At 45.3% G+C, this 19280-nt stretch overlaps 1 protein-coding gene and 1 pseudogene across 5 annotated transcripts in view; both read left to right on the top strand.

Annotated features, from left to right (window-relative positions):
• Positions 1-201: 201 nt before the first annotated feature.
• LOC147453869 (putative serine/threonine-protein kinase PBL7) overlaps positions 202-19280 on the top strand; it is a 52624-nt gene continuing 33545 nt past the window's right edge. Inside the window, exons 1-6 of one of the 4 annotated variants that reach the window (XM_086515933.1) lie at positions 202-329; positions 421-531; positions 638-746; positions 1581-1694; positions 1773-1962; positions 2041-2432. In XM_086515933.1, coding sequence (XP_086372059.1) covers positions 298-329; positions 421-531; positions 638-746; positions 1581-1694; positions 1773-1962; positions 2041-2432 — 948 coding nt within the window. In that variant the 5' untranslated portion in view covers positions 202-297. Of the gene's footprint in view, positions 747-1509; positions 1695-1772; positions 1963-2040; positions 2433-19280 lie in introns of all 4 variants that reach the window. The other 3 variants (XM_086515936.1, XM_086515935.1, XM_086515934.1) reach the window with 3 other exon arrangements.
• On the top strand, positions 13145-19038 carry LOC147453870 (uncharacterized; annotated as a pseudogene). The gene is made up of 5 exons (XR_015188731.1): positions 13145-16900; positions 16995-17558; positions 17712-18067; positions 18248-18409; positions 18553-19038. The product of XR_015188731.1 is annotated as an uncharacterized LOC147453870 (transcript).

Below are 19280 nucleotides of genomic sequence, written 5' to 3'. Positions count from 1 at the left end.
TATATATATATACATATACATATATACATATTTGTAAGTGAGATTATACTAAAGCTAAGTTTTTTTTTGAGCACCGGAGGAGACTTCACAGAGTTAAGCCCTGCTTTTACTCGGCATGTATGTGAAATTTGTAATTTGTGAGGTAGAGATGAGATATGTGGAAAGATAATAAATAGGCCTAATAATGAAACAAAATGATCACATGTAAAGAATCTGCAAGTTTTCTGTAATCCTACTTGTGCTTTATTGGTAGGGGCCTGCGTTGTCGCTTCCCGGGCTTTAGTGAAGTTTCCGGCTATGGCGACGCTTCGGCCTTGCAGCCAATGCTCGTAAGCTCACCATTTTTTCCCCTTCGTTTTCCCCGTCGAGCTTGTCGTGAACTTGCCATTTATGTCATCCTGGTTGCGGTACATCCTGTAGGAGCTCATTGTCGCTGTCGGAGGGCTTTCTTTTTCGACTTCCTACACGGCAGAGAGTCCACCTTGCATCAGCTTTTGGCCTATTCACAGAACCCTTGCAGAGAAGTTTAAGGTTGATCATTCTCATCAAAGCCAGATCGCAATAATCGAAAATTATGCTCCTACTGCATTTTGGTTTAATAGTACCAAGATTCTTAATGAGGGCGGTGCGCTGCCAGGGATATCCTGTTTGAGGAGAAGTGCGTAGCTCTGCCATGGGCTGCTTTGATTGCTTTAAAGCCTCTCCTACCAATGATATCGATAATGAGAACACCAAGTGTCATTCTGGTAAACTTTTTCTTTCTTTTTTATGTAATGATCTTGGACCTTGTTTTTGGTTGTTCGATAGCTATTGAGCCGTGTGCAGTTTTATATGTTTTATTTCAAAGCACTGCAACTGTTTGAAAAGGTCTAAATGAAACTGAAATCCGAGAGAGGACAAAATATATCATCTAATCTAACAGCCATATGGTGAATCGTAGTCAGTTTTTACAGTCTCATGTCAATATGTAACAACTACAGGAGTGTAGGTCTTACACAGGTTCTGTTCATCTGTTTTATAATTATTTGCAAGCACTGTATTTTGGTTTTCTGGGTGGGGGTTTCTATAACGTATCATTATATCTTTCAAAGGAAATCGGAGGTCATAGATGCTGAAATCATGTAAAGTTCACGGCGAGTTTTTGTTAAGGAATGAACGATGCTGTGGTATTGGTACAGGCTATCTCTTGATGTTGGCGTTATGTATCCATGATTTATTTCATTTCAATGTTCCGTTTGGATCACGTGGTAATGTGAGGTAGCGGGTTTCCGCTTTTGCATGGTTTATGAGTAAGGCTTGCCAGGGGCCATGTGAAAGGTCTCCTGAGTTCTCTTTGTTAATATAGCATTGAATATATTTCACATGCTCTATCTTAAAAAAATAAATCTGTGAGTTCTCTATTATCATTGTCTGCCAGCTCAATCTTCTCCTTTGACCCGGATTTGTAAATATGAACTTTTTTCACCTGTTCTTCCCGTGTAAGTTGCTACATTTGCCTGTAAATGACAGGAAAGACAAAGGAATTTTTTGATGGGAAGAAGGAGAAAGATTTGAGTAACTCTTGTCATATTGCCGCTCAGACATTTGCATTCAAAGAGCTTGCTGCGGCCACCAAAAATTTCAGAGCAGAGTGCCTTATAGGTGAAGGAGGGTTTGGTCGGGTTTACAAAGGCTGGCTGGAAAGCACCAATCAGGTATGCTTTTCATAAGTTGTTGAATTGAGTGCCAACTGCACAATCCTCCTCTGTACTCACAAAACCTATGCATGGCAGGTTGTGGCTATAAAGCAGCTTGATCGGAATGGTGTACAAGGCAATAGGGAATTTCTTGTTGAGGTCTTGATGCTTAGTTTACTACATCACCCTAACCTTGTGAGCCTGATAGGTTATTGCGCTGATGGTGACCAGAGGCTTTTGGTTTATGAGTACATGCCTTTAGGATCTTTGGAGGATCATTTACATGGTAAGTCAATAATCATCTGCTGTTTCATGAAGTACAAAAGTTTATTGTGCATTTGAGTATGAGTGTGGCTCTATGCAGATCTTCCTTCTGACAGAGAACCTTTAGGCTGGAACCTTCGAATGAAAATTGCTGCAGGGGCAGCTAGGGGTTTGGAGTACTTACATGACAAAGCAAATCCGCCTGTCATTTACCGTGACTTTAAATCTTCAAACATACTACTGAGCAGTGACTATGAGCCTAAGCTTTCAGATTTTGGCCTTGCCAAGCTCGGGCCTGTTGGTGACAAAACACACGTCTCTACTCGAGTTATGGGGACCTATGGATACTGTGCACCAGAGTATGCAATGACAGGCCAGCTAACTTCAAAATCAGACGTGTACAGTTTTGGAGTTGTTCTGCTGGAGTTGATTACTGGGAGAAAAGCCATTGATAACAGCAGGGGTAGTGGAGAACACAACCTTGTGGCTTGGGTATGATGTCCATTTGTCTTTTTCCCAAGTTAGTCTTTTCTTGTTTTTAGCATAGCGCTTGTTCTAGCTTGAGTTGCACACTTTGTTGCCATGTTTGCATTGTGGTTCTCCAGCTTGACTTGGATTTGTATTTGTCTTATGCTTCTTTCAATGGAGATCAGTTTGGAGGGACTGTTTGAACACATTTTCTTTGAATGCTGCATCCTGGGCATGAACCCATCGTTCGACCAGTCGTTTTCACATTCATGAGGACAAATTCGAGGTCATACGCTGGGTACTCATGTAGGAACTTTGCAGTACCTCTGTGTTTGCCTTTAGTTGAGACGGAAGCAACACTGCTCTTCCCACCCCATGTCTCATCTGGGCTGTCGACACACTCTCCCCTTGTGTATGTGGCCCCACGCACGTGCGTGTGTAGTGTTTTCTGTACGTGTATGGCATTTTCACCTAAAGCACGTCCCCCAATTCTGAGCGCCCCCAGGAAAAGCATAAGGCTTCCTTACTGTAAGCCATTGACCCCTCTCTGTATAATGCCTTCTCTCTCTCTCTCTTTCTCTCTCTCTCTCTCTCTCTCCTCTGGTGATTTTCTCTCCTTACTGGCAGCGAGCAGCAAAATGCAGCAGACAAAGGACGCAATTCTGTAGCAAGAAACGGGGGCGAGCTAGCAAAAAGGTTAGGTGAACAGGTCGTGAGCGCACAATTAGGGTTTTGCAGCAGCGACAGTAGGGCTTGCCACGCATATCCTAAGCCATGCACAGTCTTCTATCGCAATAACGAAAACGTCTTCTATCACGAGCAAGGGCTTTTCTGTCTAAGTCTTCTATCACAATAATTTCTTCTATCGGGTTTCCTCTCTCGATTGAGGGTAGTTCATGCGAGGCAAAGGTAGCACTCATCGAGGCAACTGCAGTATGCACAGAGAAACTCGGCACACTAGGGGTGCTTGAGGATGGACCAACCAGTTGATGTCGGGGTTGACAGCATTTATGAAACCGCGTCCAATTCGAAAGTGATGAGAAAGGAAGGCCCAAGGAAAGAGCACTCATTATACGTTTCCCTGCATTGGAAGCTAGGAAGGAATTCTTGAAGAAGAGACCAACACTCAAGTAAATTGAGATATTTTTGGGTGATGACCTCTCTCTAACATAGGTAGCACACATGCAAGAGCTGATGCTAGAGATCAAGGCGGCGAGGGAGAAAGGGAAAATTGTTTTCTACAAGGGAGGCAGAGTAGTGGTGTTGGATCCACATGACGGTGCGAGACCTATGAGACCAACCTTATAATGGCAATATGGAATTGTGACGGATTAATGAAGCTAGATGTAGGCGTATTTGAGGATAGCTTTAAGGGAAGAGACATTATTTTTTACTTGGAAACTCATCCTCCTGGCGGCACATTACCTAGAGTGACCGGATACCATTGGGAGAATACTTGTAGGCAAGAAGTGAGATCAATGCAGAGGACAGGGGTCAGGAAATGTGGCAGTCCTATATAGGGAGGAGCTGCAACCCCTCATTCGTATTGTTCGAAGGGATGAGCAGGCTATATATATATGTGGGTCAGAGTGAGAGCAGAGACAGGGAGGCCACTCCACATTGCAATATGCTATTTTTTCCCCAGTACATCTCATTATGCATCACCCAAGGGGGAGTCACCCTACATGATATTGGATGAGGACATATGGGAGTTCTCTAGGGATGGAGATGTCATTCTTTTGGAAGACTTCAATGCCAGGACGGGCCAGTCTCAGACATCTTTCTACGATACCTCAGAGGAAATGTTGAGAGAATTGGATGTCAGTGATATGGGATTGGCCAGGTGTTCGCAGGATGAAGAGCACACTGGATATGGGGATATCTGACAGATTTGGGGACTGCACATGGACTGGCCATCTTGAATGGCCCCCTTAGATTTCCAGTGTCGAGTGGGTTCACTTGCTTTCCTCATAGACATGGAGCCAGCACAGTGGATTATGTTTTGGTTGAGCCAAGTTTCATACCCTCTATTCAGGACTTTACAGTCGGGCCCAGGCCTATTGGGGTAGCAATAGATCATGCTCTCCTCACGTTTATCGTCTCATTCCATTCCAGTTCAGCACAGCTCGACTGACACAGACACCTACGCATACCCGATACACTTTTACTTCAGAGATTGATTCTGTCTACATAGATGGTATCTACAGATGCTTATGCACAGAGGATCCGGGGAGATCTTTAGGGGAGCTCAATTATATATTGACAGACACACTATAAGATGCAAAAACAGATGCATATCCCCATACTGAGCCTGGGCAGCGTCGACGTTCTGGGAGCATACCCCAAAATAGCTGGTATGATGAGGAGTGCAGAGAGACGAGAGCCCGACTTCAAAGGGACGTACTTCTAGGTGTCATTACTCATAGGCAGTCTCGGATTGCTTCTTGGCGTTTGGTACGACGAAAGAAGAGGGCGTTTCTAGCTCCACTAGAGCAGGATTTATATTAGTTGTTTTTGAGCCAGGATTTAGGCGAGGCATGGCAGAGGTATGGGGTCAATATGCATCATCTCTCTACACCATCTCGGGGCAACCACCTCTTCCAGATCCGCCATAGCCATGCCCACACACATGTGCTTTCTTTATCGCCGAGATGGTAAAGAAAGCCATTGATAGGATGAAGACTAGGAGAGCATATGATCACGATGGCCTTGTAGCAGAGCATTTTATACATGCCAAAGATTTGCTTGTAGAGCTTCTAGCAGTGATGTTCAACCGTGCCATGTGTGAGGGCCTACCTGATACTTGGAGTTTGTCCACGATTATACCTATCTTCAAGTAAGGGAACCCTATGGAGCTTGAACACTACCTCACTATCATGATTCGTCACACATTGGCACGGTTGTACACATCTATCCTTGAGCAACAATTGAGTAGATGGGTAGAGAGGGTGTACAAGCAGCAGGACAGGCGAGTTTTAGGAGACATTTTTCTACTCTTGATCATATTCTGACACTCAAAGCCATTATTGAGGAGGGGAGATCACGTGGGAAATGGCTCTATTGCTGCTTTGTGGACTTCCGCAAAGCCTTTGATATAGTGTCCAAAGCTAGATTGATGCACAGATTGAAAGAGATGGGAGGTTCCGAAAGAGTTGATTTGGGGGATCATGGCTCTATACAAGTCAGTAGTGGGGCATGTACGCACTCTAGAGGGGATTTCTGATTTGGTTCACTCCACTATTGGGGTGAAACAAGGTTGTATCCGTATGTACGTACGTATTCTATCCGTACAGTACGGATCCGTCCGTACTGATAGGATCCGTACACTTTTTTTTGTGGTTTTTTTTTTTTGTTTTTATGTGGGGCTGCTCTATTTCAGCCGATTAGGCCTCTCTTTTTGAAAAACGTCTTCTTCGGCTAAGAGCGACTGGTTTTAGTAGAGATACAAGTATAGTGCAGTGTGTGCTCCTCTCTTGCAGGTCAGCTTTGAGTGCATTGTGCGATTTGTAGTACTTACTACTTGTTAGAGTCAGGACTTCAGACTTCAAGTCTTGGATTCTCATGATTCATTATGTATTTATTATTGATGCTCTTAGTTTTATGTGACCATGACAGTAGACATTTGGCACTATTTGGTTAGCTAAGCTCAGCTTTGTGTTTTCATTGATCAGTAGAGTCGTGAACTCTAGTTTTTGGCATTTGCAATGGTCTATTGTTGATTTGCTAGTCTTTGTTAGAAGTCTTGGTGAATGCATATATAAATGTCTGAAGTACTATCAGTTTTAGGCTTTGTGAAAAAAAGTACGAATTTTTACGTACCTAAAAACTCAATCCATTCTGTACTACGTACCATACGAACCGAATTTGTACCGAACACTACGTACCTAACTACCTTGGGGTGAAACAGGGCTGTCCGCTATCTCGTACACTATTTGGCATGCATGTGGATGAGGTTGCTAACTACATTGATGTCACGTGACACATCCAACCCTATGTGTCCGTGGACAAGCTACAACATGATCATCAACATTTCCATCAGTGAAGTCCATCTAGAATAGGAAGTGATCTGGCACTTTTGTGAGTCTGTTCGCAGACCGTGCATGACCAGACACTTAGAGTAGATGCATATCCTCTGGTTGCACACAACATGATCATCAGCATTTCCATCAGAATTTATCGGAATCCATGAGGAGCATTTTTACAGTGCATAGACCTATTTTCCCTATTTTTGACATTTTTCACTTATTATTTTTAAGTGACTTTTGTTGGAAAGTAGGTAGGGCAATTTTGCTAAGTTTGTATAAGTAGAAACCTAGCGCTAGCACTTTCTGGCAGAAGAGGCAGCAGGAGCATTGCTCACAGGCAACTTCTCAGCAGGACCCCAAAGACTTCTAACGTTTTTGCTCCACGGCATAAGAGCTAGTGTTTTTTTGGACAATTACCTAGATCAGCCAACGTTTTGCTTCTGCATCAGCTTGGCGACTGAACAACATTAGATCAGCCTAGCGTTTTGCATTGCAAGGCCATCGGCAGCAGCAGAAGACAGAAACCAGCCCTAGCGTTTTTGCATCTCCCTGGCAGTCCAGCGTTTTTGCAGATCTTCATGACGGAATCCCTACAAGCATTAGCGTTTTCAGTTTTCAGCATTTAGAACCCGCAGTAGAACCCCCAAACCTCGCAGGTCTCACCTTCCCGCAGCTGATCCTCGCTGCACGGTCAGATCCAACGAAGTTTGCAGATTCAGCCCGGTCCATTGCACTCTCTCACTAAAGGAACGGAAGGCTCTCCCTTCCGTAAGTAAAATGAATCCTTGAGCACAGTTCGGAGCACTCATCTTGAGCAAAGTTCAACATTCATTCCGCTGCACCTTACATTGGTATCAGAGCTTTGGCAGTGTTCTATATCACTCTAGGAAAGAACCACATAATTTTTTTGCTTGTTGTGGTCGCACGTAACCCAAGTCCTCTTGGGCGTGTGAATTCCTAATCGTGTTTTTGAAGAGTGACAGGAAACCCAAGAAAGAAGGGCTTGTCCAGCCTCCCCTTGTGCCTCTTTTCACTCATTGAGAGCGGACCGTGCACTTAGGGGCCGGCCAATCGACGTGAGGTGGGAAAAAACAACCTTGGTGTGAGTGCAAGGCCGCCAAGGGGTGCACTCGTGGAAAAGAGAAGAACTCGGGCGAAGAGAAGATCCTTCTCTAACACAGATTGCAAGCGAAAGAAGAACCTCAAGAACCTCAAGACCCTCAAGAACCAAGACCCCCAAGAACCCAAGTTCCTCGTGAACTTAAGAACCCAAGACCACAAGAACCCACAAGAACCCAAGACTTCAGTGGATGGTCATCACTCGAAGCGGCATGGATACTTCGCTTGGAGATGATGAGCATGAGAGAGGCGAAGAAGAATTTTCCCCACTAGGAGGTTTTTCGACCCTCCCCCTTTCCCATCTACGCCAAGGATTGCACTAACTCCTATGGAGATTTTTGACAAGATGATGATGGACAATAAGCTAGAAAGCGACGAAAGAATGGCAGCCATAGAACGTGAATACGAAGAATGAATGGCAGCCATAGCACGTGAACGCGAAGAAAGATTGGAAGTCATCGAGCGTAAGTACGAGCAGCAAGAGAAGTAGAATTTGATCGCGAGAACAAAGCAAGAAAAGAGAAGAGCGACCAACACATGAAAGAGTTCTTGCGACTCTTTTCTATTGTGCAGGCGCAGTTTGAACCGAATCAGGAGAAGGAGACTCTCTCCGTCTCTTCTTCTCCAAAGCATGACACACAGGATTTGCATGATGATACGCATGATGAAATGAATGATAATGATAAGCATGATGAATTGAATGACAATGACAAGCATGATGATCAAGATGTGATTTTTCACAAGCATGATGATTTGCTCAAGATGTGATTTCTCACAAGCATGATGATTTGTATCATCAAGACGTGATTGTTTACCAGGATGATGGTTTAGTTGAAGCTTTTTCTAGCGAAGCTAACCTCGTTGCAGATTCGAGAAGAATTGATCTTCGCTTTCGAGTCGAGGTCCACAGCAAACCGCAGTTTAGATCAAACATGAAGCACCGATCTTGGCTCTCGAGCCTAGGTCCAAAGAACCCTTACGGGAAGTACTATGTGTTCGAATGATTCGTCAGCACGCATTGTTCGAGTGTTTCATTCGTGATCGTTTCCTGTATTTTAGTCAGCATCTTTATGTGATCCCTTTTCCTAGGCATGACATATTGTACGTTGAGCACGTTTCACTCATGAATGAGCACGGATGTATGCGGATTATTCATGAAAAGCTGAAAAGTATGCATTCAAGGAAGTCACAGTCCATGTCTCTTCCTTGGCACGACAAAGTCGTAGAAAGAGCACAAGAAAGTATGAGCACCAAGCATGGGCATTTCCATTGTGTTTTGCCACAATTGATTGATTTAGATCAGCAAGACAAGAGTTGATCTCATTGTTTGCGTGTGTGTGGTGAACGGTTTGGCACTCCGTCTCTTTGTTCATCTACATTGCATGCACAGTCTTTGAGGAAGACGAGATTTTTTTCAGTCACTTTACATGGAATAGGTATGTTAATGTTTTTGTGTTGGAAGTGGTTTCAAGGATTTTCAGCCATGATGATTCTTGAAGAAGGAAGAAGCATGACTCTAGACGAAGTTGAAGCATTGAAGGAGCCACAGATGCCTTTGTGTCACTTTCGGTGCGGCCCAAAGAAGCAAGCGTTGCAGACCTTTATGAAGTTCAAGTACCACACGACCCACACATCAGAGTGGGCCGGAGAAGAGTCCTTTCTAGGATTCCGTATGCTATTGGCGATTTCCCTCGACGCCATACAGTTCGGTACAAGTACCTCACTTTGAAAAGGAGGGGATGTCACGTGACACATCCAACCCTTTGTGTCCGTGGACAAGCTACAACATGACCATGTTTTAGTTTAGTCAAGTCAATCTAGAATAGGAAGTGATCTGGCACTTTTGTGAGTCTGTTCGCAGACCGTGCATGACTAGACACTTAGAGTAGATGCATATCCTCTAGTTGCACACATCATGATCATTAGCATTCCATCAGAATCCATCAGGAGCATTTTTACAGTGCATAGACCTATTTTCCCTGTTTTTGACATTTTTCACTTATTATTTTTAAGTGACTTTTGTTGGAAAGTAGGTAGGGCAATTTTGCTAAGTTTGTATAAGTAGAAACCTAGCGCTAGCACTTTCTGGCAGAAGAGGCAGTAGGAGCATTGCTCACAGACAACTTCTCGGTAGGACCCCAAAGACCTCTAGCGTTTTTGCTATACAGCATAAGAGCTAGCGTATTTTTGGACAATTACCCAAATCAGCCAGCATTTTGCTTCTGCATCAGCATGGCGACTAAACCACAGTAGATCAGCCTAGCGTTTTGCATTGCAAGGTCACCGGCAGCAGCAGAAGATAGAACCCAGCCCTAATGTTTTTGCATCTCCCTGGCAGTCCAGCGTTTTTGCAGATCTTCGCGACGGAATCCCCACAAGCATCAACGTTTTCAGTTTTCAGCATTTAGAACCCGCAGTAGAACCCCCAAACCTCGCAGATCTCACCTTCCCGCAGCAGATCCTCGCCGCACGGTCAGATCCCGCGAAGTTGCAGATTCAGCCCGGAAAATGCAGATTTCAGCATCTGCGTTTTTAGCGCGTCGTCGTCGTATCGTCGCCATCGACATCACCACCGACATAGAATCATAATTCAATAGATAAAGATTTGCAGATTTCAGGCCTTAGCATTCTCAGATTTCAGTTGTCTTGTCGTCGTCCTCATCATCGTCAAGTTCAAGCATTGTAGAGACTTGTGCAATCAATAGTAGATCACTCTCGCCATCGAGAGTGGGGCCCTTGGAGGAGGGTTTGACAACTTCCCGGTGTCGTATTATCTTCTCTCTCTATCTCTCAGTCTCAACACCTTCATTAACAGTGTTCATCCACTTTGTTTGTGTCCATTGCACTCTCTCACTAAAGGAACGGAAGGCTCTCCCTTCCGTAAGTAAAAGGAATCCTTGAGCACAGTTCGGAGCACTCATCTTGAGCAAAGTTCAACATTCATTCCGCTGCACCTTACAATTGAGAGGGATGGTGATAGAGGAGCATAGTTGGCAGGGATATGGATCCCACTATTGCTGTATGCTGATGATATTGTGTTGATTTCCGACTCCCCGGAGGGGATGGAGCGTCTTTAAGATGCTTTGTACTTCAACTATGCTCTATGAGGTTCAGATTTGGGGGCCCTCAATGGACCACCAGGGCAGATCTGGTAGCACTGATGGATGGAGATGTATGGAGAGGCCTCTAGTCTCTATGATTCAGTTTCCTTCATGCATAATTTATGGGACCTTTCCATAGACAGATATGCTCGGCTAGCACTCCAGTCATCTCGACAGCTGGCGCTACAAGGGGACACAACATGTTGGTTTGGGCAGATGACATCATGGTTTTAGTCACATGGCTTTAGCATGGATAGATTGCCTCCATTCAAGTACTCCTTGGATGCTCCCTCCCTTTCTCTCACACGGATAGAGACCACTAGACTTATACGTCAGGATTCAACTAGATACCAGAAGCACGGATATAGCCGGTACAAGAGTTGGGCACGAAGATGGCTTTCTATAGAGAGCATCTCCTCCAACTAACAGAGGATTGATATGTGATCAAACCGGCCTATATGGACACTCATTTATCCTATTGGATTCAATGTGCTATTGGTCAGATGCGCACATCATCGCATCAGATAGAGATTGAGACTTGCAGATTTAGGAGAGTACCAGCAGAAACCAGGATATGCCGATTATGTCATATAGAGCAAGAGACAAAGTTACATCACATTTGTCATTGTCCGGTATACTACGAGATATGAGGGCGCTTTCACTATCTATTCAAAGAGGGCCTTGGACCGTTGGCTAAAGTCATGCGATATCAGGATCAGAGATGCCTCGGGTTGTTTTTGCTAGAGGTGCATAGACACAGGGAAAGTCTCTTGAGGAGACCAGGTAGTGGGAGACATTCATAGAGGGAGATCAGTGACTTCTTTAGAGCAGGTACTCAGCAGCCGGATGAGCATGCTTCACAATAGACTTCAGAGCCCACTTCTACCAAAGGTATATTAGCGCCCACGTCTACGGGGGCGACCACGACATTGACGGAGGCTCCACTAGAGAATCAGGACTTTTCTAGCACGACGCGGGAGACGCCCAGTACGACTATTTACATAGGCGGACATTGACGAAGCTCTTCAACGATCGATGCAATACTTTCTCGGACAATGCGCGCCCGATGCTGGGCATCCTCGGGTGTGGATGGTGATGATGATGATTTTCAAACTGACGATTTTAGTCTTTTAGTTTTAGTCTTTCACTTACTTCATTCTATTTTTGTACCCAGACATTGGATTAGATCCACAAGGATTGTATCAGTCTGGTCTCATAGGTCATTTTGGCCTCTGAAGACGTTTAATGTAACATTTCATGTCATTTCATTTCTCTTTCGAAAACTCTCTCCCCCCCCCCCCCCCCCCCCCCCCCCCCCCCCCCCCAGAGGTGTCCTGGCTGCCTCTCTTTTTTTTGCAGAAAAGCTGCTGCAGATTTTCAGCTAAGAAGGTGCAGGTTTTGAGTGTGTGTATTACTGCCCACTCTTGTCACAATTCGATGATGTGACATGACCTTGGACTGACTTGAAGGAGAGGCCCGTGGGGGACAGAGTCAATCTGGATCAGCACTGAGCCAAAGGACTAAGATCTGGCCGAACTTGTTTGTTAAATATACCGAGACAGATGTACAACATCTGGATGTTGAAAGAGCTTCTTGTGTCAGTCATTGAAAGCATGGACTTTTTTGAGCTTTTGGGAACATCAACTTTAAAACTTGACTTTGTAAAATTAAGAAGCCAAGGGTCTATAAATTAATAGCCTTGGGGAGCCATTGACAGAGTGGTGCAGTATGAGTGCTTCTCCTAGTAGTTGTATCAAAGAAGACCAATAATAACAAAATACCGCATGGAGTACCCAGTTGAGGGGTTGGTACATTCGGGAGTGGAACTCTGCTACTATCTCAAAGTGTAAAGTTCTCTTTTTTTCAAGCATGTAAAATGTTGCAGATTTTGTTTCAATTGTTATCTTCCGATGTCACTTGGTGCGTTTTCCAACTCATCCAAAGGTATCAGTGCGTCAACAGTTTGCTTTTCCAACAAGCAAACCGATCCTGCATCTGTATACATTTGGACATTTGGAAGCTATGGAGTCCGAAGAAGAAGATACAACACTAGAAAGAGAAGCTAACGATGAAGGTAGTTTTGGCCTTTAAAATCCCTAAAAGCACTCTCTTTTGATGTTTTTCTATAACCGGAAAGCCGAGTACCGGTGAGGTAGAAATACTGCAACAATATAAAACTGAACCAAAAATTACGAATACTTGAACTTGAAAGAGAGAACACCACGAAGTAGACAAGACACAAAGTGGTTGAGTTCCACTCCAGGCAGCATTGGCCCCTCAACTAGGCGCCTCTCACTGTATTTCTTTATTCCACAATTCCAAAGATGGAGTTTATATACTTGAAGCGCCACGCTCTCTCCCTCTCTCTCATCATAGAGGCGCAATCCACTTCAAGGTAGGATATGTACCGCATACGGATCGTTCATACCATACAGAACGTATGGTGCACGGATCTATACGTATAGATCGTACCAACGTGTGTGTGTTGAAAAAATCACATTACCAGATTATATATGTATTTGATCGTTATTCACCTTTGGATGCTTAGAAAATGACCATTAGTGTTATGCCCCCAAACATCAGGATGGGCGTCGGAGCTATGTCTGGCTAGTGTGAATTGACTATGCGTGTGAAGGCACCCTTTGTTGAAGCGAGGTTAAGAAGTGCTATAAATAGGATTGAGGTCTCATTTGTGAGCCATCTTGTGTGATCACCACACTTGGACTCTAGGTCCTTGGCTGCTCTACCCGCACACCATAGTTTTTTTCACACGTGTACGGATGCCCAGCCGTACTTCCGTACTGCTCCGAGTACGGATGCATATGGAAAGTGATTCTGTACGGCCAGCCAGCGGGCATTAATAATGACATTAATTTTGGGGCAGAAATTAATGAAGCCTGAAGGTGAGCAAGAGAGGGCCTCATGCTAAGTTGGTGGTGATGAGGATGAGGACGAGGACGAGGACGAGGACGAGGACGAGGACGAGGATGATGGTGATGGTGATGGTGGTGATGATGGCACCGTTTATGACAGATGAGGATGTGAGCTATGCCTTCCGTTAATTGAAAAGGAACCTCGAGCACTCACCCTGAGCCATACACCACCACTCACTTCCGTTGCACATTATATTCTCTTTCTCTATCTCTCTTTCTCAAGCATCTCTATCATGGAGTAGACTTATAATTCTTTTTTCCCCTCCCCGTCTCTAGATTTTTGCTCCTATCCCATCTCTTGTTCAGTCATTCCTCTCCTTGATCCCTCAAACTCAGGCGGTGTAGTTTACTTTCCATTCTCTTCATCTTGTGGTGAAAGTGTGGTTTCCTTTCTCCACCGTGATAGTGAAAAAAATTGTGGACGCATGCTTGGTTTAGGTGATTTTATGAAAACTCCGTCTTTCATTGTTCTCGAGGTGATATGTGGGTCAAGTTTTCAGATTTGTATCAATTACCAACAACCGCACCCTTAGGGCCTCACCACCATTTCCAGGCCTATTGTACTTGCTTTATTCTCAGATTTAGCTTCGGCATGATTTTCACTAGCTTCCCATTCTCTCAGTCAGATTTTTGCAGTGTTTTTCTTTTCTACTAGTGCAGTTCTACTTCATCTACTTCGCAACAGTTCTTGGCGTGCCACCCCTCATTGGACCACTCATCGGGATGGTGAGTGGAATAGTAGCGGGCATCTGTAGTGGGGCTACAAGGCTACACAGGGCTCATCTTGTATGGCCACCTTGGTAGACGTGCTCCAAAAGACGCCATCTTCGAGTTGGACCATACTTGGTCCGGGGCCTCGGGTACTCTTGGACTGCCCCACCGGCAAGCACCCATTGTGGACACACTGGCCGGCCCGTGTGGGGCTTAGACCACCTTGGCCAGAGAGGTAGCCTTCACCATCCAGAGTGTTGCCAGCCTATGGCCAGTCCTTCCAGACCATTTAGGAGCTACCAGACAATACTTCTTTAGTAGCCGGGGCGATAGTGGACCAGGCGGGGGCTAGAGTCGTCCAGTGGCCAGCCAGGCGACTAGTGGCCCGACTCACAAGTGGCTTTACTAGGCCACTAGTAGCAGACATTTTCGGTTGCCAGGAGTTGCCTTGGCCAAATATTTCCAGTAGTACCAGATATGTGGTGGCTGTGCAATGGCCTTGGCTTGTGGATATATATAGCATGGATAGCAGAGTAAAAGACCGTTCTTGAGAGTCTAGCCAGTGTTTTGTCACTTGTGGGTCTTGCCATAGTCTTACCATTGTGTGTTTCACTATCTAGAGCACTCGCCTTGCACTCTTGGGCACTAGCCTTGGAGCACTTCATTTTGGTTGTCTGCAGTTGGGCTTGTAAGCCATGTAGTCCCGTTGTCTAGTTACATTGTGGTTTTCAGTTGTGTCTTGTACCTTGCACCCATTGCACTCTTCATTGCACTGCAGCCTCTACATCCCCATTGTACCTTGTTGTGTAGTCGTGGACTGGGTAGAGTTGGCCGCAGTGAGACTAGTCTTGTATGGTCATTTGGTTATGTACAAGGTGTTGCCTTGGAGGGCTTGTGGTTGTCTAGTATACTGTTTCCGATCCTTGTTCAGTTCATTGTTAGTTCTATTTTCATGTTTTTGCATTGTCTGTCGGTTTTGAGCTAGCTTGTGAGTCCACATGCATACTGCATCCAGAGCACCCCTCCACTAGAGACAGGGTTGTCCACGTCCGTCGAACGGAACGTCCCGTCCGTTCCGTCCGTCCCGTCCGTTCTGTCCGATCATAAAAAAAAGTGACCGTTGGTGGACTTTTTTGACTGTTTTTACAGCCGTTTTGTAGCGCCACGTGCTGGCAGTTTTTGAATGTTAAAAATTGAACGTTGGGGGCCTTGGAGCCTTGGCCCTTGGGGCATCATAAGCCAATGTGCCATCCCCCCCCCCCCCCCTCCCCCAACATCCACACACACACACACACACACACACACACACAAAGCCACATGGGCTATGGCCATGGCACATGGAATTTGAATTTTGAAGCATGCTCTCTCTTTAACCCTCTTCTCCCTCTCTCCTCAAAACCTATATAAGGTTGCCCACCCTCTCTTCTTCTCCATATATCCCTCAAGCTCTCTCCATTCATCAAGGGCCAAGGCTTCAAGCTTTGGCACTCCATCAAGGCTTCAAGCTTTGGCACTCCATCAAGTCTTCAAGCTCTCCATTACTCCTTCAAGCTCCCTTCATCTCCTTCAAGCTCTCCATTGTTCCTTCAAGGCTCAAGCTTTCTTCATCTCCTTCAAGCTCTCCATTATTCCTTAAGCTCCCTTCATCTCCATCCATCTCCTTCAAGCTCTCCATTACTCTAAAGTTCTCTCATCACTCCCCATCCCGCAAGCTCTCCATAATGCCGCCCGCTCTTCATGAAGCCTTCAACAAGCATTGCTGCTACTTTGAAAGGGTGAAGAACAAGCAAAATGTTTGCAAATGGTATTGCAAATATTGCCCGAAGACCATGACCTCAAGCTCCACCCGCCTTATCATCCACTTGACCAAGGTGGGAGGGGAAGCGGGTCCTTGTCCGAATATCCCCGACGACATTCTCCAAGAGTGCAAAGCAAAGTATCTCCCCTTGAAGACGCGCAAGGCGGTTGCAAAGGCATCGGAGGAGGTGGTTCCGCCCGACCATGATCTCTCCGATTCGGGAGAGGATGCTTCTCATTCAATGTCCGTTGCATCCGGCGGCGCTACCATGGCCTCCACCGAGGGTGGTAGCGTCTCAAAGAAGAGCAAAAGAAGTCATGGTGGGCGGCCTCCAAAGCAAGCTACTCTTGCACAAACGGTGGGTGGAACTTCCGGTCCATTGTCTTTCCTCAAAGAGAGGCAACGACAAGCGGAGATAGAGATTGCACGCACCATCATTGAGTGCAATCTCTCTTTTCACATTCTTCGCACGGATCGTTGGAAACGCATGGTGAAGGCTATTGCCGCGGTTGGTCCATGTGAAGGGTGGACGGGAGTGTCATACCATGACATGCGCACCAAAAAGCTTGATGAAGAGAGGGCACGAATCGACAAGTCTCTTGACCCCGTGCGTGCCGGATGGGTAAAGTATGGTTGCTCTATTCTCACCGATGGATGGAGTGACCGCAAGAAGAGGGGAATCATTAATATCCTTGTCTCATGCCCTCTTGGCACCTACTTCTTGCGAGCGGTTGATGCGGGAGCAAGGAGGAAAAAGGTCACGGGTGTCTTCATTTACCGCCACATTCGTCAAGCCATAAAAGAGGTAAAATTTTTGATTCCACTCTCAAGTATCTGCTATTTTCAATTTTGTCTTTTGCCTTGGCTCTTCTCACTTTCCCTTCTTTCTCCATATGTAGATCGGTCCAAGCAACGTCATTCAAGTAATCACTGACAATGCCTCCAATTGTGCTTCCATGGCCAAAAAGCTAGAGGCGGAGTATCCACACATAGTATGGACTCCATGTGCATCACATTGCATTGACCTCCTCTTGGAGGACATTGGCGACATACCTTGGGTAAAGGACATTCTATCCCAAGCCCTCTCCATCGTCAACTTCATCAACAAAAAGGTGAGAGTCTTGCGATATATCGCACTTACTCCGGCTTGGAGTTGAAGAAGCCTTCCGCAACACGCTTTGCCGCTATGTGGCTCCTCCTTGAGCGCCTCTATGATGTGCAAACCAACTTGCAAAAGACAATGGTCTCGGATGAGTTCAAAGCATGGATTGAAGAAGAGACCCAATCATCCCAACAAGATGCAAAGGCCATCCAACGGCTTTGCTTGAAGGAGGAGTTTTGGCAAGAGGTCAAGGGTCTTGTCATGGTGGTATTGCCATTGTATAAGGTGCTTCGGATGACCGACATGGAAGGGTCTACCATAGGTCTCCTTTACCACTTCATGGAGGAGGCTTACAAAGAGATTTAGAGATCCACCATTCTTGATGGAGCACCCGATGGTTCACGGTAAACATATCACCTTATGATTTATGTACATTGTAAGTTGTCTTTTTCTATCTACGGTTCTACCCTTCCATGCTTGACTATCTTTCTCTCTCTTTGTAGTGATGTGTTGGAGGACTCTCCAAAGAGAGATGACATTCTCTTCCTTGTTAAAAAGCGGTGGGATTGGATGAGGCGACCAATCCATGGCTTTGCCGTCCTCTTGCATCCGGCTTTCAAAAAGCCATCAATCTTTGCGGATCAAGCACTTCAAGAGGAGCGCGACAAGTACCTTCCAAAGATACTCAATGAAGAACACCATGGAGAGTTTCTCCGAGAGCTCATCAACTATGGAGACCAAAGAGGCACGGCATTCGCTTCCTCGGTGTGTTGGAAGAGGGATTCGTTAGTGAAGCCTCTTTTTTGGTGGGAATGTTTTGGCTATCAATTGCCTCACCTTCAAAGGGTGGCATTGAGGATTCTTGGACAGGTATATCATATATATTAATAATTATACATAATACCATACCATAAATTATAAATTTATAATCTCAATCATGTCATCATTTGACATTCATCATTCATGTGACATGTCACATAAGTCACCTCTCAATTGAAAATTCCCACAATTCAAATCTCATGCCTCTCTTCTATCATCTATGTGCTCTAGGATTGCTCATCGGGTGCATGTGAGCGGAATTGGTCGGCGTATTCTCTTATACACACCAAGATCCGCAACAAGCTTTCTACGAAGCAATTGGAGCGGCTTATCTATTGTCGCTCCAATTTACGCATGTTGAGGTCCATGCACGAGATGCCAATGGCTAGGCAGGTAATTGAGTTGGCTACATCATACTCTTTATTTATGCTTTCACATGTATGATGTAATATGTATGATGTATCATGTGCTCATATTTTTGGCATACCAAATTGCTAACTCCATTAATCTTCTTGCATGTTGTAAATGACAAATAGGTGAATGCAGATGAATGCAAGCTCTCCATTGAGACTCTTAAGAGTCTCAACAAAGATCGCGATCCAGAGGAGGAGCAAATATTTCGAGACCTCTACTTGGAGTTGGAGGAGATTGATCGCCGTGTCTCTCGCACACGGTCCCGCAAGAAGGTGGTTGTGTGAGCTTTGGCAACTACAGGTGGAGGAGCTTCCACTTCGGTTGCTCGTGGGAGTGGAAGAGCGTCGGCACGGACACCCAGGACCTATGTGCGGCGAGGCTCGGGTAGCGGATCTACTATGGCGGACACCACTTTGGAGAATGTGTCCATTTCTAGACCTGCGGATCCTAGAGAGCCAGAGTTTGATGATGAGGGCAACATCCTTAGTGAGGGAGATTATGGTCTTGCATCTAGTGCATCTGATGCAAGTAGTGATGAGGATGATGCAGCTACCTCTAGCTCAAGCTCGGACCACAACTCCGGTGATGAGAGCGATATGAGCACTTAGAACTCTCTCTTTATGCTTTAAAGTTTGTACCCATGGGCCATGAGACTATGAGTTGTGTCACTACTTTTTTGTACTACTTTTTGTCACTTGTATCTCTCGAGCCTCGACTCTCTACTTATGTAATGAATTATGAAATCAAATGCAATCATGATCATCTTTTTTCGAACATTGCCGTTTCCAATGTCCATGGCCAAATCTTTAATGTTCTTACTTATAAGACATCTCCTTTGAGTTGTATGTAC

The sequence above is a fragment of the Adiantum capillus-veneris genome, chromosome 7 (assembly GCF_014529385.1).
Source record: "Adiantum capillus-veneris isolate H3 chromosome 7, ASM1452938v2, whole genome shotgun sequence".
In the NCBI taxonomy this organism is placed as follows: domain Eukaryota; kingdom Viridiplantae; phylum Streptophyta; class Polypodiopsida; order Polypodiales; family Pteridaceae; genus Adiantum; species Adiantum capillus-veneris.
Note: the sequence above shows the minus strand (reverse complement) of the source record. Positions and strands in the feature narration are given on the sequence as shown.